General features: G+C 45.3%; 1 protein-coding gene across 2 annotated transcripts in view; it reads left to right on the top strand.

The window, feature by feature from the left end:
• CDS2 (CDP-diacylglycerol synthase 2) overlaps positions 1 to 12,571 on the top strand; it is a 56,148-nt gene extending 43,577 nt beyond the window's left edge. For both annotated transcript variants that reach the window (XM_047067830.1, XM_047067831.1), the window contains exons 5-13: positions 108 to 247; positions 2,031 to 2,089; positions 2,743 to 2,825; positions 5,298 to 5,385; positions 5,902 to 5,970; positions 6,902 to 7,054; positions 8,796 to 8,915; positions 9,638 to 9,741; positions 10,002 to 12,571. In XM_047067830.1, coding sequence (XP_046923786.1) covers positions 108 to 247; positions 2,031 to 2,089; positions 2,743 to 2,825; positions 5,298 to 5,385; positions 5,902 to 5,970; positions 6,902 to 7,054; positions 8,796 to 8,915; positions 9,638 to 9,741; positions 10,002 to 10,134 — 949 coding nt within the window. In that variant the 3' untranslated portion in view covers positions 10,135 to 12,571. The remainder of the gene's footprint in view (positions 1 to 107; positions 248 to 2,030; positions 2,090 to 2,742; positions 2,826 to 5,297; positions 5,386 to 5,901; positions 5,971 to 6,901; positions 7,055 to 8,795; positions 8,916 to 9,637; positions 9,742 to 10,001) is intronic.
• Positions 12,572 to 15,413: the final 2,842 nt, after the last annotated feature.

Consider the following 15,413-nt stretch of genomic DNA (forward strand, 5'->3'; position numbering starts at 1 on the left):
GAGGGGCAGGTGGACTGCCGCTCTGATCCCTGGAACTTTTTCATGGCCTCACTGTAAAGGAGCGGACACATGTGCCCCTCACAGCAGTGACCTGTCTTCCTTTACAGGTACTTTCTACTGTGTGTAAATTATTTCTTCTATGGTGAAACCGTGACGGATTACTTCTTCACTCTGGTCCAGAGAGAGGAGCCTTTGCGGATTCTCAGTAAATACCACCGGTTCATTTCCTTTACTCTCTATCTAATAGGTAGGCATTCAGCGGTTTACCAGTTCTTGTGTTTGTCTTGTGTTTGTATGTCCGTGGAGGAGAGGTTGGGGAATTTCTTGGTTCACGCAGTTTCGATGGTGTTAACTCTGTTCAGGGCAGCAGAGCTGAGGGCCCTGTAGCAGCTCTTGCCTAAGAAATGGGACCGAGGGCCTTGTGTAGTTGTGGGGACTTCAGTCTGTGCCATCTGACCTTGTGTCCCAGCCTCCGTCAGAGGACAGCATAACACGGTCCTGTCCTGACTCTCTTGTTGGCAGAGATTCTGCGGTGTGATCAAAACAAAAACTGTCCAGGAAGTTGGGTATAAAAACAAGCGGCTATCGCTAGGGGCGTGGCCGCATGGGGGACATTGCAGTGTAGTGGAAATTTTACCAACCTGGGTTTAAAAAGACTCTGTGACTTCACAGGAGCTGGGAGCTTAATCTTTGAATCCCTTTCATAATCTGGAGCTAAAACAGCAGGGGTACTGTGAGGGTTTAGTCAGATACATTAGAAGTTGACAAACAGTCAAACACTGTGTCCATCTAACCTCAGTCTTATCTGAGTGTTAAGTGTTCATGCTCCTGTTTTTTCATAGTTGCCCTCAAAGCCAGTTTGAGGCACATGAGAAATTTGTTCTGACCTAAATTTCCGTCTGATCTATTTTTGATCAGCTTATAGCAATACTCGTCTCTGTGAATGACACCTGGCTGTAAAATAGAAAATCCATTGCCAAGAGGTCTGCAGGGATTGAGCACAGTCAGAGAGCATGCCTCAGACCCTGAGAGTGACCCCTCACAGAGTCAGGTCAGGGGTCTAGAATAGCCACATGCTTTCTTCTGGGCAGGGCTGTGTTTGAGGGGCCCAGCACTCTCGTGGGTAAAAGTCTCTTTCCTTCCTGAAGGAGGTGGGGGAAGGGCGGCTGTAGACTGTTTTGCCACCATTTGGGTCAGTGTGAGAGATGCAGGGGTGGCCTTGACTCCACACCAGGTGGGTCTCCCTTAGCCAGACCTATAACTTTGGACAGGAGGAGTCAGCAAATTTTTTCTCTTTTTTAAAAAAAATTTTGTTTTAATATTTATTTATTTTTGAGAGAGAGAGAGAGAGAGAGCGCGTGCGCACACGAGCGAGCGTGAGTGGGGGAGGGCAGAGAGAGGGAGACACAGAATCTGAAACAGGTTCCAGGCTCCAAGCTGTCAGCACCGAGCCCGACGCGGGGCTCGAACCCACAAGCTGTGAGATCATGACCTGAGCCGAGATCAGACGCTTAGCCGACTGAGCCACCCAGGCTCCCTTCAGCAAACCTTTTCTTAAAGGTCCAGATAATATTTTAGGCTTTGGAGGCCAAAGGATCTTCACTGCACCTCCTCTGTTCTGGCCTTGAGCATGAAAGGAGAAGCCCAGACGACATGTAAACAAATGGGCATGACTGTGTTCCAAAAAAAATTTGATTTGTAAAAACAGGCAGCTGGCTTGACCTTTGTTTGTTGACCCTTGCTCTAGGATCAAAACATTCCTATCTGGTGAACAGTGTTCTAAATTGAGTGTAGTCTGCAAGATTTAAAAATATTGCCTTCCTCTGACTGTCTTGAGGGAGTCCATTATCCCTGCTGTCATTGGAATGACTAGGATCATCCCCCTAGGCTTTGGAGTTGTACCCGGGTTAACCGCTGCCAGGGGATTGGCCAAAGGACCACTTCATGCGTCTAAAGGAAATGAGTAGGACAAAGATAATACAGAGTGTAATTCATTTTGCCCCTTCTTCTCTTCCTGCTCCTCAAACTAGGATTCTGCATGTTTGTACTGAGTCTGGTCAAGAAGCATTATCGACTGCAGTTCTACATGGTAAGGAAAATGTATATGTGTGTCAGAATTCTTGGCTTAAGGGAAGTTCTGCAGAAACTCGGCAGGCCTTTTATGCTTTCTGTGACAAATCAACAGTCTGGAATGCAGGCTGTTGTGTTTGTATCTAGAACCTAGAGCACGAAGGAGTGTCCCCATTTAAGTTAGGTGGCTCTGCTTCTACCTAGACCCAATCACTGTTGCTTAATACACCCCAAGCAACCTCTCCGCCAGGACCTGAAGGTGGCCTCCAAGTAAGGCTCAGGGTGAAGCTTCAGGCAATGCTCACGAATATCCTACCAGCTACATTGCTCCCTCAACTTGAAAACATCCCCTCACTGAGTGTCCCAAGCACCTAGTAAACACTTATTGAGAAAATGAGACATACCCAGGCTTTTGGAGCGTAGAAAGACTTGCTCACTAAGTGGGCCCTGTGGTTTCTACTTTTGGTGGGGACTGTAGCTGGGGGACAAAGTTACTCCCAAATGCCTGTTCTGTATCTTTTTTCTTCCAATAAGACAGGTACAGAAGCAGACATTTTTTCTACATGTTTTTGTTATTGTTGCTGGCAGTTTTCTATTTGTTACTGGCAGTTATTTGAAGTTCCTTTCAAGGTAAACATACAGGTAAAATGTAATCTATATCTTCTTTTGCAGTTTGGCTGGACACATGTAACATTACTGATTGTTGTAACCCAGTCACACCTTGTTATCCACAACCTGTTTGAAGGAATGATCTGGTGAGTGATGTCAGTGAGGGAGGTTTTCCCTTTTATTTTGTGGGTTTTCTCATGTACAGGTAGGCTGAGAACCCCCGCTTACAGTCTAAGCCAGGGGTTCTCACCTTGAGCTACATCAAAATCCCCTGCCGGGCTGGGTACAGCACAGATCACTTGGGCCTCACTTCTGAGTTTCTGCTTCAGTAGATTCAGTACTAAGAATTTGATTTCTAATACACTCCCAGGTGATGCTGATACTGTTGGTCAGGATCTATATTTTGAGAACTAATGTTCTATTTAAAAAAAATTTTTTTTAATGTTTATTTACATTTGAGAGAGAGAGAGAGCAAGTGCAAGCAGGGGAGGGCAGAGAGAGATGGAGACAGAATCTGAAGCAGGCTCTAGGCTCCAAGCTGCCAGCACAGAGCCCAATGCGGGGCTCAAATTCATGAGCTGTGAGATCATGACCTGAGCTGAAGTCAGACGCTCAACCGACGGAGCCACTCAGGTTCCCCAAAAACTAATGTAGACATTAGACATGTGTTTGTTAGCATATGGATATTTTTAATTAATTTTTAAAAGTTTTCTTTTTTTAAAGTTTATTTATTTTGAGACGGAGTGCACGTGAGTAGGGGAGGGGCAGAGAGAGAGAAAGAGAGAGGGAGAGAGAGTGAATCCCAAGCAGGTTCCACACTGTCAGTACAGAGCCCAATGCCAGGCTTGAACCCACAAATCATGAGATCATGACCTGAGCCGAAATCAAGAGTTAGACACTCAACCAACTGAGCCACCCAGGTGCCCCTATACATGGATATTTAAAGAATAAAAGATAATGCAATTGTATAGCAACAGGTTTGAAAACAAAAGGAAACTTTCATGATTTGGCAAAATGGAAGCTACCAAAAGTCATGAAGAAGAAAACCTGAAAAGATCAATAACTATAGAAGAACTTTGGATTGCCTAAGAATCCACACCTGGAAGGAAAAAAAAAAAACAACAACCAATGATAATCTCAGAGTTTTATCTAACCCTTCATACTAAAGCTAATAAGCATGGGGAGGTAGAAAGAATGTTAAGCTGATTTCTTTAATGATTACAGATAAGCCATTGTAAATAAACTATATTAGCACATAGAATCTGGCAATGTGTCAAAAGAATGATATAGTTGTTACTTAGTAGACATTATTCCAGAAATGCAGTGGTTTCAGCAGGAAATCTATCAGTATTTATAGAAATCTGCAGGCTGGCTAAGGAAACTGGATGATCTTAGTGAAAAGGTAAGGCATATCCTAGTTTATATTAGAGGTGTTGAGGAGTTGTGGTTAAGATCCCAGACTGTGTCTGTTTCCAGATCTCAGAATGAGGGTATAATAGTACCCACCTCCAAGTTAGTAAATATATGTAAAGTGCTTAGACCAGAGACTAGCTCAGATAATTGGCAGCCTTAGGCATTATTACGTTTAAAACAATGATAGCAATGGCCTGGGGAGACACACAATCTTTCCTTTTCAGAGTTTCAGGTAATTTCGAAGAATGGCTCATGATAAGTCCTTATCTTTAGGGCCAAACGTGCCAGCCACTCAGTTCTACAGTGAATTATATTAAAATCTCTGGTTGTTGGTTTTCACACTCAAACTACAAGATTTAATTGTAGATGTAGAAAATATGTTGAGCAGAGAATATGTGCTAGAAGCCTCGACAAAGTAAATAATATCGTGTGGTGTTGAGAGGATACAGATGCTCCCTTAACAAACAGGAAGTCAGAAAATACTGCCTGTAGTTTAGGGGCCAGGAAGTCAGAGATTTCTGTATGTGAAATTCAGAAATTTAAATAGGGGAAATTTTAAAAAAGTGCTGGCCAGAGAGTAGAGAGTGAGGAGGACAGAAAGATGTTACAAGTGTGGGAACAGCCTCCTGTTTCATGGTGGGCTGGTGGGAGGGGCGGCGGCTGTCGAGAAGGTAGCCAGCTATATGGGGTGTGGTTGTGCACTCAGCCGAGCACTAGGAAATGTAGGCCTCATCAGAGCTAGTCATAAATAGTTAAAAAAAAAAAATAGGTAAATTATGAAACATACTGCATAGAATTATGGAGATGACCTCTAGAAGAAGAGAAGTCAGAAGTCATTAAAAGCAGTTATTTTGGGGAATGGAGATAGGGATGGGAGGAACAAGGAAAACTTTCTTTTCTTTACAGTTTAAATTTGTAGTATTGTGTGCCTATATTACTTTGTAAGGATAAAAAGAACAAATGGCATTTTAGAGAACACCACCTCTGTTTACTCGGGAGTCGTTCAGTAAACACTTGAATGTCTGCTGTGTGCCAGGTACTAGGTATGGCTTGTCTGCTATTTAATTTCTTTTACTTATTAGTTAGTGGAGAACAAGTACTTAGGGGTTATTTTGGTGCCGGAAGTGATGAATGGCAGTGTTTTATAGACATCTGAGGTATTGTCATCTTAGGAGAGTTGATTTCTACTTTGGTTTATTCCCTAGGTTCATTGTCCCCATCTCTTGCGTCATCTGTAATGACATTATGGCCTACATGTTTGGCTTCTTCTTTGGTCGGACCCCACTCATTAAGGTAAGTGGGTCACCCTAACATGAAACACCACTGTGAGGCAACGGTGAGGATCAACTTGGCACAGAAGAAATCTCACTAGCGTCTATGTCTTCATGTCATCTTGGAGAAAGTCTTGCAATAGTTTAGTCTTAAGAGAAAAGCCAGACTAAGACATTTGACAACTATTCAGAAAGGAAGAAGAAGTTCCTAGAGAAGATAATTGTATAGACTATACAGGCACACTTTGGGGGCTCTGATCTGAATTTGAGTGTTGTTATTTAATTAGTATACTATTTTATAATATAATTAAATTATTTGAGTGACTAATTGGGACAGAAAGGAAACTGAGGGCTGTCAGGCTGGGAACAAGGAAACCAAGCATGGGGTTATTTTTAGAAAGGGAGGTGGTTAACAGAATGAAGGTTTTTTTGTTTATTTTTTGTTTGTTTTAACAGTAGGAAGGTTTTAAACAAGTAATCATTGTTCCAAAGCCAGTTATCAAAATGACCTTTGTTAAGATTTGCTCTCTGTCCGTAGCTGTCCCCGAAGAAGACCTGGGAAGGCTTCATTGGGGGCTTCTTTGCTACAGTGGTGTTTGGCCTTCTGGTAGGTGGTGGTTTCCCGCTGGGTGGGAGAGGGCACAGAGACCTCAGCCCACCTTCAAAGCTTGTCCAGGGCTAGAGAGCTTGTCTCCCGAGGCCAAGGACCCTGTCCCACTGAATGGTAACCTTGCCCTGCAAGGGGCATGAGCCTGGCATGCTCCGTAAGTGGCCCGGGCAGAGCCAGCTGTCCTTTATCTGCCAGATTCCAAACAGGGTCTTGGCAGTTGAGCAGGGCCGTGTGAACCTGTACTCCCCCCATGTCGAGGCACGGTGACACTCAGCAGGTAGTGTTCTTGTCCATGCATTTGATATTTCAAGATCAAGTGATTGGCAGCTAAGAGTGGGAGGTGAGGCAAGCCATGCCACTCTGGCCAAGGTTCTCTCCCATTTGTGCCCTGCCTGTGGGTGGTTGATCTTCCCACCCTTTCTGGAGCATTCCCTGCTTCTGACCATCAGGCCAGCCTCTCTCCTTTCTTCAGAGGTGTCCAGCCATCCTCTAGTACTGATTCCCTTACTTCATTATTCTTCTTCCTTTTTCCTCTGGACTGGCTGTCTCTCACTATATCGCTCCCTGCCAACCTGCCTCCCATTTGAATTAAATTAAGAGATGCTGAGAAAAAGGGACCGTAGCTTCCCTGAATGGGGGGAATCTTCTTGTAGTTCTTTGCCCAGATTCCTTCAGGTCTGTCCTGGATTTTGGCCTGGATGTTGGGGTAAGTATGTGTGAAGCCTCAGCAGGCCATGAACCTCTTTTAAAAATTTTTCCCAGATTCTGGCAAAATACTCACGTGGGGAAATATGAACCTCTGATTTAGTGCACAGCTTGCAGCGAGCAGGCTAGGCGCTGTGAGGGACACAGCCAGGCCCCGTGTCTGCCACCCAGGCAGGATGACTGGGACTGGTCTCCTCTGCCCGTCTCTGCTCTTCATCCTCAGCTGTCCTATGTGATGTCCGGGTACAGATGCTTTGTCTGCCCCGTGGAGTACAACAATGACACCAACAGCTTCACTGTGGACTGTGAGCCCTCGGACCTCTTCCGTCTGCAGGAGTACAACATTCCTGAGGTGATCCGGTCGGTCATTGGCTTGGTACGTGCCATTCACATGGGGCAAGCTATCCCTGGTTAGATAGTGACCACTCCCTCAAAACAACAACAACAACAACAGCAACAACAACAACCTAGCTTCCTCCCTCCACAACGCTGCAAGCCCCAGGACAGAGAATTGTTCAGGTCAGTTCAGGCTGAAAGCAGAAGGAGACACTTCATCTCACTTCTATTCATTTAGACCAGTGGTTCTCAAACTTGCTCTGTGGATCCTTGGGGGACCCTGAGATCCTTTCAGGGGGCCTGTGAAGTCACGATTATTTCCATAACAATATAATGACATTATTTGCCTGTTTACGTTGTTGAAATTTGCTGTGAATGGTAGGGTACACAAGCAGTGATGGGTAAACTTGCTTGGTGCGTTAGTATGAGTGGGGGCTCTGGCCCCGAACTGGACTGAGTCGTTGGATTCTTCGTGCCACACACACGCAGTGAGAATAAGAGAGTTCCTCCGAAGAGTGTCTTTGATGAAACAGTAAAACTATTCATTTTATTAAATCCTGACCCTTGAATACATATCTTTCTAATACTCTTGTGTATGAAAAGGATGCATAAAAGATTTCTGGTAAATACTGAAGTACAGCGTTTACCTAAAGGAAACACGCGTGTGCCTGTTTGAGATATGAGCTGAACTAGCTGCTGTTTTATAGGGACATCATTTTTACTTGAAAAGTACCGACAAGCTATGGTTTTTCAGACCTGTGTATTTGACGAACATTTTCCTTGAAGATGACGAAAGTGAGTCTGTCACTGGAAGGAAAACACCTAACGGTGATTGTTACCAACGATAAAATTCACCTGCCAAGTGAAAATTAGTATTTTGGAAAGTGTCATAGGGTTTCCACCAGAGCTCTTAATACTTCATAGCTTTGCTGTTGAGAGTTGTGGTGATTCTTTGTAAGATTTTTATAGTGATTTTAACATATGATGACTTTAACATAATGATGTTTTGACATTATATATAGCAAAATGTGTCCACGTTTGGAAGATTTACATAACTTAGTGAACTATTATTTCCTAAATAGTCAGTGCATGGCATTACAGCAGTCACTTGTGGGTAAAAGGTCCGTTCAAAGTTCAAGACAGACCAATGGATTTTAATGCTAAGAGTACAAAAATTTCATTCCTGGATCTCAAATTCGACAAATTTTTAAGAAGCTACCATTTGTCAAGTTCTGGTGCAGTATCAGAGCAGAATACCCGTAAGCATCTGAAAGACAGTGCTAAAATACTCTTCCTTTTTTCCTTTTTTTTTTTCTTATTTAAAAAAAAATTTAATGTCTTTATTTTTGAGAGAGAGAGAGAGAGTGTGAGTGGGGGAGGGCAGAGAGAGAGGGAGACAGAATCCGAAGCAGGCTCCAGGCTCTGAGCTGTTGGCACAGAGCCTGACATGGGGTTCAAACTCACAAACTGTGAGATCATGACCTGAGCCAAAGTTGGACGCTCAACCAGCTGAGCCACCCAGGCGCCCCTACTCTTCCTTTTTTTCAACTACCTAATTTGTGTAAGGCTGGACTTTCTCCGCATACGTCAGCCAAAACATATTGCAACAGACTGAATGTATGATACTTAATGTCCTCCATTAAGTCAGATATTCGAGATTTACAAACACAAAATCCACTTTTCTTACTCATTTTGATTTTGGAGGGAAAATATAGTTCATTTGATAAAGAGTTATTTATGTCAACAAGGCATCTTGACTGATTTTCCCTTGTTCTTCTCAGACAACAGTCTGGATGTACCCCTTCCAGATCCACAGCATCGCCCTGTCCACTTTTGCCTCGCTCATCGGCCCCTTTGGAGGATTCTTTGCAAGTGGATTCAAACGAGCCTTTAAAATCAAAGTAGGAAAATTGTCTTCCCTATTCTTCTGTCTCCCAGCCCAGTCTCCTGTCCCACCCCATCAACCACCGCCCCCTTCAAAATACCAGGCTATAAACCCTGACTGTTAATGTGTGCTTTCCTTCACTCGTGCATGAGATTTAGGTAGGTTAAATAAAAATACATTGCTTTCCAAGAAAATTCAGAATAGTTTTGACCCTTGAATAATGCAGGGGTTAGAGGCACTGACATTCCCCCCTACCACATCCTCCCATGTACTAGAAAACTCACATGTAACTTGACCAGAAGAATTATTAGTTGATTCACACCTATTTTGTGTGTTATATGTATTATATACTGTATTCGTACAATAAAGCAAGCCAGAGAAAAGAAAATGTGATTAAGAAAATCATAAGGAAGAGAGAATACATTTATATTCCTGTACTGTATTTACTGAAGAAAATGGCGTTTAAGTGGACCCTTGTAGTTCAGACCCCTGTTGTTCAAGAGTCAACTGTAGTTGGATTTTCAGTTTATTTGTTAATATACCTTGTATCTTTCTTCAAAAGAAACATTTTATAATAAGATTTTGTGGTATTATATCCTCAGCATTTGGGTCCATACTTCTTACTTTTTGTTGCCCTCAGCTACTCAGGATAGTAGCTGGACACTGAGGTGGGACCATAGGGCAGGGTTTGATCTTGGCCTAGCCCAGGCTTACCAGTCCTTCCCCTGCCTCTAACAGGACTTTGCCAATACCATTCCCGGCCATGGCGGCATCATGGATCGCTTTGACTGCCAGTATCTGATGGCCACCTTTGTCAACGTGTACATTGCCAGTTTTATCAGGTACGATGCCTTTCCATCTGAAGCCAGTTGTTGGATTTTTGAGTGTGGTGAACATCTGAGATTTTAGCTACACCTCAGTTGAAGTGAAAAGCATCCCAAATATGAATGCAGTTTTCAGTTGCTGCTCTTAATGGATTCTTTGAGGCCCCCTGCCCTCCATGAGTAGAGAATCCACAGGGAACAGCAGCTATTTGGATAATCAGGCCCTAGAAGCTGCTGAGTCCCCCCACTCAGAGCTGTTTCCTCACGTTCTCCTCCAGGGGCCCGAACCCAAGCAAGCTGATTCAGCAGTTCCTGACCTTGCGTCCAGATCAACAACTGCACATCTTCAACACCCTCAGATCTCACCTGGCTGACAAGGGGATGCTGACAGCCGGCACGGAGGATGAGTAGGGGCCCCAGGGCCGAGAGAGCAAGAGTGAGCAGAGCGAGGGGCAGGGCCCCAAGGCAAGCCCCGCTGGTGTGTCTCAGACTATGACAAGGCTTCAACTCACTGGTGTTTTGTTTTTGTTTTTTTTTGTTTTTTGTTTTTTTTGTAGAGTGTTTTTTATTTGTGGGATTTAAAAACAATCTGTATATATACAGTCTATGTGCTTATGATTTGGGTTGTGGGTAAACCATAGCTTTGAGTTGGAAAGAAGTCACAGGGGTAAGACCATTTGGGTCTTCTATACAAAAGTTTTAACCTGGAAGGCAGTGTTGTGCCCACCTGGGGTGGGTCTGCTGGGTACTTCTAGCTCCCAAGCCAGAGCTTCTGTTTCGGTGCTCCATCAGAGAGTAGAGACGTTCGTCTGTGTCTGACCAGTTCAGAGGACCCCCTGCCTGCCTTGTAGCTGCCCCCCAGCAGGGAAGAGGTGCACAGCTTGGATGCCTTTGCTCCCCAAGAGCCTTCACACGGGCCTCTTGAGAACACCTGCGCTGGAGTGACGGGACGGTTGCCTTCTGTAGGCTGGAGGGACACAAGCTTATTAATCAGAGGAGCATCCTGCCCACAAAGCCCTGGGGAGCCTGAGCTGTGCTTTACGAGAAGGGTTCACCTTACTTCATCACAGACTGAATGAAAGAAGGCTTCGTTTGATTTTTTTTTTTTTCCAGAAAGCACGAGAAATTATTTATAATAGTCTGAAAAAATACACTGTAATATCTCAAGTGTACGCAGTAGAATGGACTGTAACCGAGCCCTCCCACAGGCTGTAGGCTCTGGTGGCTCCGACTAACTGTGTCTGTTCAGGGACGATGCTGTTCACGTTTGGGCTGTAGACTTGTTGCTGCTGAATCCTTTCTGGGGGCTTTCCTGTTAGGGAGCAGGGGGCTTCCTGTTCATGCACCCTTAGCCTGACCGACCACCCACGTAGCTGCTGTGTTGTGTATATACTCCTCTTAAGGCAAGTGTGTATCTGTGTGTGTGTGTGGTTTAAAAATCACTTATCCCTTGCAGTGATTTCAGTTGTACCATGACTTCTCCACTGAAACCACAGAATCCTGCTTACAGCTCTGGAAACCTAATCCGATTAGAGGTTTGACTCTTCTGAAGATTCAGTGCGCATTTTTTTTTTTTTTTAATATAATGTGACCAGTTTAAATGTAGTGTGTATTTCGTTGAGGGACCTTTTTCCTTTTAAACTGTGATTTATTTTTTTTTCCCCTGCCTGATTATAGGAGTGAGGTTGACTTTGGGAAGACAAGTTCTTTGTCAGGACAGCAAGCAGGGGAGAATGGGAGAGAGAACTTGGTGCCCAAATGTGTTTGCTTATTCTGTGCCACGGCTCTTCTCATTGCCAAATGCAGTGCAGAGACCCGCTTCAGCACCTTGGTCTGCGGCCGGTTCATTCTGTTTCTGTTTAAATCAGCCCTCCTGCTTCCCTGAAAGCTCACAGTCCGCCCAGATGGCTGCCATGTGCAGCACAGGGCAGGCCTCCCTCAACATTGCAGCTCTCAGTCACTACGTGACTTTTTCTTCTGAGCGTGTACTTGTTTCAGCACATGGCTTTTCTTTTTCAGGTCCAAGGCCCCCTTAAAAACAAAATGTGTTTTTGCTTGGGGTTTCTGTTGTGGCTCTGTGACCCTGGGCAGGACATAGCACTCTCCGGGGCCTCGTTTTCAGAGCTCTCTCCTAAGTCCAGTATTCTGTGATTTCTGGCTAAGCAAGTTCTTGTCACCAGAGGCTACTTATGGGTATCGAGTGATGTCCTGGGCACCCAAAAAGCAACAGCTTTCAGGCCATTTCTAAATGCTGGTCCTTGAGACGAGTCAGTATCTCACCCACAAATCTTAGTGGAGGTAATTAGTAACGAGTCTAGTTTTCACATTGAAGAATGAACTTGGTTCCTGAGACCAGAGACAGAAGGGGTTGTCTCTGTTGCCTTATTGTGGGCATATGGCGGGGTGCTTGGTGGCTGGGGCCCAGCAACTCCTGCATAAGGCCATCTTTGGGATCGAGGTGACTGGCACATTCCTTTGTGGAAGTGGTCACCAAGTGGGGAGGGTCCTGGCATCCCAGGAAGCTGAAGCTGGGTGCTCATGAGAGCTCTTAGCAAGAAGCCCAGAGGGTCAGCTCGGGTTTTATCTTCTGATTTCCCCACATGCTTTCAGGTCAAATAAGAGGAGCTTCCTAGCCTAGTAGCTGGGAAAGCGACACCACCTCGTGTCTATTTATCTATATCTATATATATGCACAGTGTTTTTCTTTCTCCCATTTATTGAAGATATTTCACTGTACAGACGAGATTCAAAAGACTATTTTAACATATACCTGTGCATTCTTAATGAATGGTATAACTTGCTTCAGATCCATTTTTTGTGTGAGAAATAAAATGTGGCTGAAACTGTATGCTCTCCCTTGTGACTTCAGTTTCTCACTTCGTGTGTGGATGTGTTTCCCACTTGTTTCGCTTCATAAATATCATGCAGTCCTGATGTCAAGATTTTCCTTTCCTTTCCTTTCCTTTCCTTTCCTTTCCTTTCCTTTCCTTTCCTTCCCTTCCCTTCCCTTCCCTTCCCTTCCCTTCCCTTCCCTTCCCTTCCCTTCCCTTCCCTTCCCTTCCCTTCCCTTCCCTTCCCTTCCCTTCCCTTCCCTTCCTTCTTCCCTTCCTTCTTCTCTTTCTTTCTTTCTTTCTTTCTTTCTTTCTTTCTTTCTTTCTTTCTTTCTTTCTTAATGTTTATTTATTTTTGAGAGAGAGAACGAGAGAGAAACAGAGCATGAGCAGGGGAGGGGCAGAGAGAGAGAGGGAGACAGAATCCAAAGCAGGCTCCAGGCTCCGAGGTGTCAGCACAGAGCCTGATGCAGGGCTCAAACTCACAAACCATGAGATCACAACCTGAGCCGAAGTCAGATGCTCAACCGACTGAACCGCCCAGGTGCCCCAAGATTTTTGTTTTCTCCTCTGCATCTTATAGGTTCTCACAGCAGCCTCCTGAGGGGTCTCAGGCAAGAGTCCTGAGCGCCTTGCCTGTGAGGACGCTGAGGGCAAGAGCACATGGAGCGCTTCCCCAGGGTCGTGGGGCAGAGGCAGACCTCACTCCAGCTTGCCAGGACAGGAATCAGCCCTAGTTCCACTTGCTTTTGTGAAAGTGGTGTAGGTGTGCCTGAAATTCCAAGAATTCTGGAATATTTGTTCCTCAAGCCGAGGAGGTCAGCCTGTGCACCAAGTTGGAGCTTCCCCAGGGAGCTGACGGACACGCTGTCAAGGAGAGCAGGGCGCATCTGCAGAGGGCCGGGCCTGAGCCGCCTCCCTGTGAGCCCTACTTGTGACCACTCACGGGACACCTGGGTCTTTCCCCTTTATGAGCGGGCACACCTAACTGCCACCCCTAACTGCCCTCAGCACAGGGAAAGTCCACGGCAGCCTGGGTCCTGTTTATGTTTATTATTATTTGCCTGTTTCATGTTCTGAGCATATTAGTAGCTATTGTGTAATCATATTTAAAACATATTACTCTTAGTGTTTTCCATAGTGTTTTCTGGGTTTCTAATTCTACAGTGTATGTTTGAAATTAGTGTCTCTTTTACTTGTAGAAGGGGTGAACTGTAACATTTAACTTTGCCCAGGTGGACTTTGAAGTCACTCTTATGGTATTTATTTTTCCCCACTGGGCTTCTTCTCCTGTAACTTGATTCATATTTTTGGAATCTTCCTGTATGATATATTTTAAAGGCGATTAAACAGACCCTGTGATTTGAGTCTAAGCGAGTTGCTGAGTTGGCCAGAGGCTGATCCGAATGGATCCTTGAATTCAGATCTTCAGTGTGTCCATGAGGTCCCAGCAGGCTCAGAAGCACCCTGGATGTTGATGGCGGTGGGCAGGGGAGGATGTGAATGGCTCAGGGCAAAGAGCGGCACTGCTTGGAAAATTAACAATGGCCTTGCTCCATAAGGAGCCTGCCCTAGGTCAGTTTCTAGGCAAGTAGATTTTTGTTTCTCTGCCAGATGTGATTCATCCTTGCTGGAACCTCTTCCTGTGCTCATCATATCTTAGGCACTGTCAGTCTTTCGGAGTAGCAGTCTGTGTGCCCACCTTGCTTGTGCATTGTGATGATGTGCTGGGTAAGGGTGGGGTGGGGAGGGGTTTGGTTTCACCTGGTCCCGGGGTTCCTGTTCCTCCAAAGTCCGGGTGGGGAGGAAAGGCTAGAGGAGGATGTCCAGGTGGCTGTCTAGACACATCACAAGAAAATAAGCGTGGACCCACTCACTGTGCTTGTCTGCAGCAGGGGCTGTGACAGCAGCCAGAACAGACCTCCCACTCCCTGCAGAGAGGGGCTGATTCTTGGGCAGTCTCGTTATTCTGTCCTTGTCTTGGTGAAAACAAACTTCCCTTTCCCTCGATCGATCTCCAGTTGACCAGTTTCCAGTTTTTGAAGAGATTTGCCACTCCCACTGCCTGACGTGGTTTCCCTTGTTGAGGGAGGGCCTGATGGCCTAATCTACAGAGGGTGCTGCAGTTTGGACCAAGTGGTGGTGAGTGAAAGGTCTCTTCTGGGCCCACCTCCTCTTGGTCCTGGACTCTGCTCACTCGCATCCCTGCAGGAGGTGGCCCCTTCTCAGTGAGGAACGGAGTCACGGCTGCTGACTGCTTGTACCATTGGAGAGTGGCCCGTCTTTCTGTTCCTCCTGGCTCCGCCCTGCCACCCTCCCCCTCTCAGGTTGACCAGCAATGACCATATTTACCTGGGCTCCCAGGTGGGTAGAGGCTATTCTTGCCTCTTGATTAAGACTTTCCCCTGTTCGTATGTTCACCATGTTTTCGAGGGCAAAGAGATCACAGTCGTGAGGGCAGTTTGGGGGGGTATACTTTGGATGCTGAAGTATTGGGGTTTGTAGAACATGTGGGTGATTTATGAGAATAGGGGGCAGAAATGTGGCATCCAGGAATTTATGGTCAGTGGATTTCAAACCTATGGGCCATTTGAAAACCCTGACCCATCCCTTGTCCTCTCCACCGAATGCCTGTCTGCTGAGGCTCCATTTTATTCTTGAGCCAACAAGATACCAGTGGTATGTTTATTACTAATAATTGCAAGAACACTGATAGTGCTTAATATGTGCCAGGCATAGTGCTAAGGGTTTACAGACATTATTCCTTTTGATCCAGAAAACAACTATTGATTAGGGATTATTCCCATTTTGTAGATAAAGAGACTGAGAGACCATGACAGGCTGATCTCCGTGGTTAGG

Source organism: Lynx rufus, unplaced genomic scaffold, assembly GCF_022079265.1.
Source record: "Lynx rufus isolate CCGP_SWC_20201006 ecotype Redwood Valley unplaced genomic scaffold, mLynRuf1.p SCAF_8, whole genome shotgun sequence".
NCBI lineage: Eukaryota > Metazoa > Chordata > Mammalia > Carnivora > Felidae > Lynx > Lynx rufus.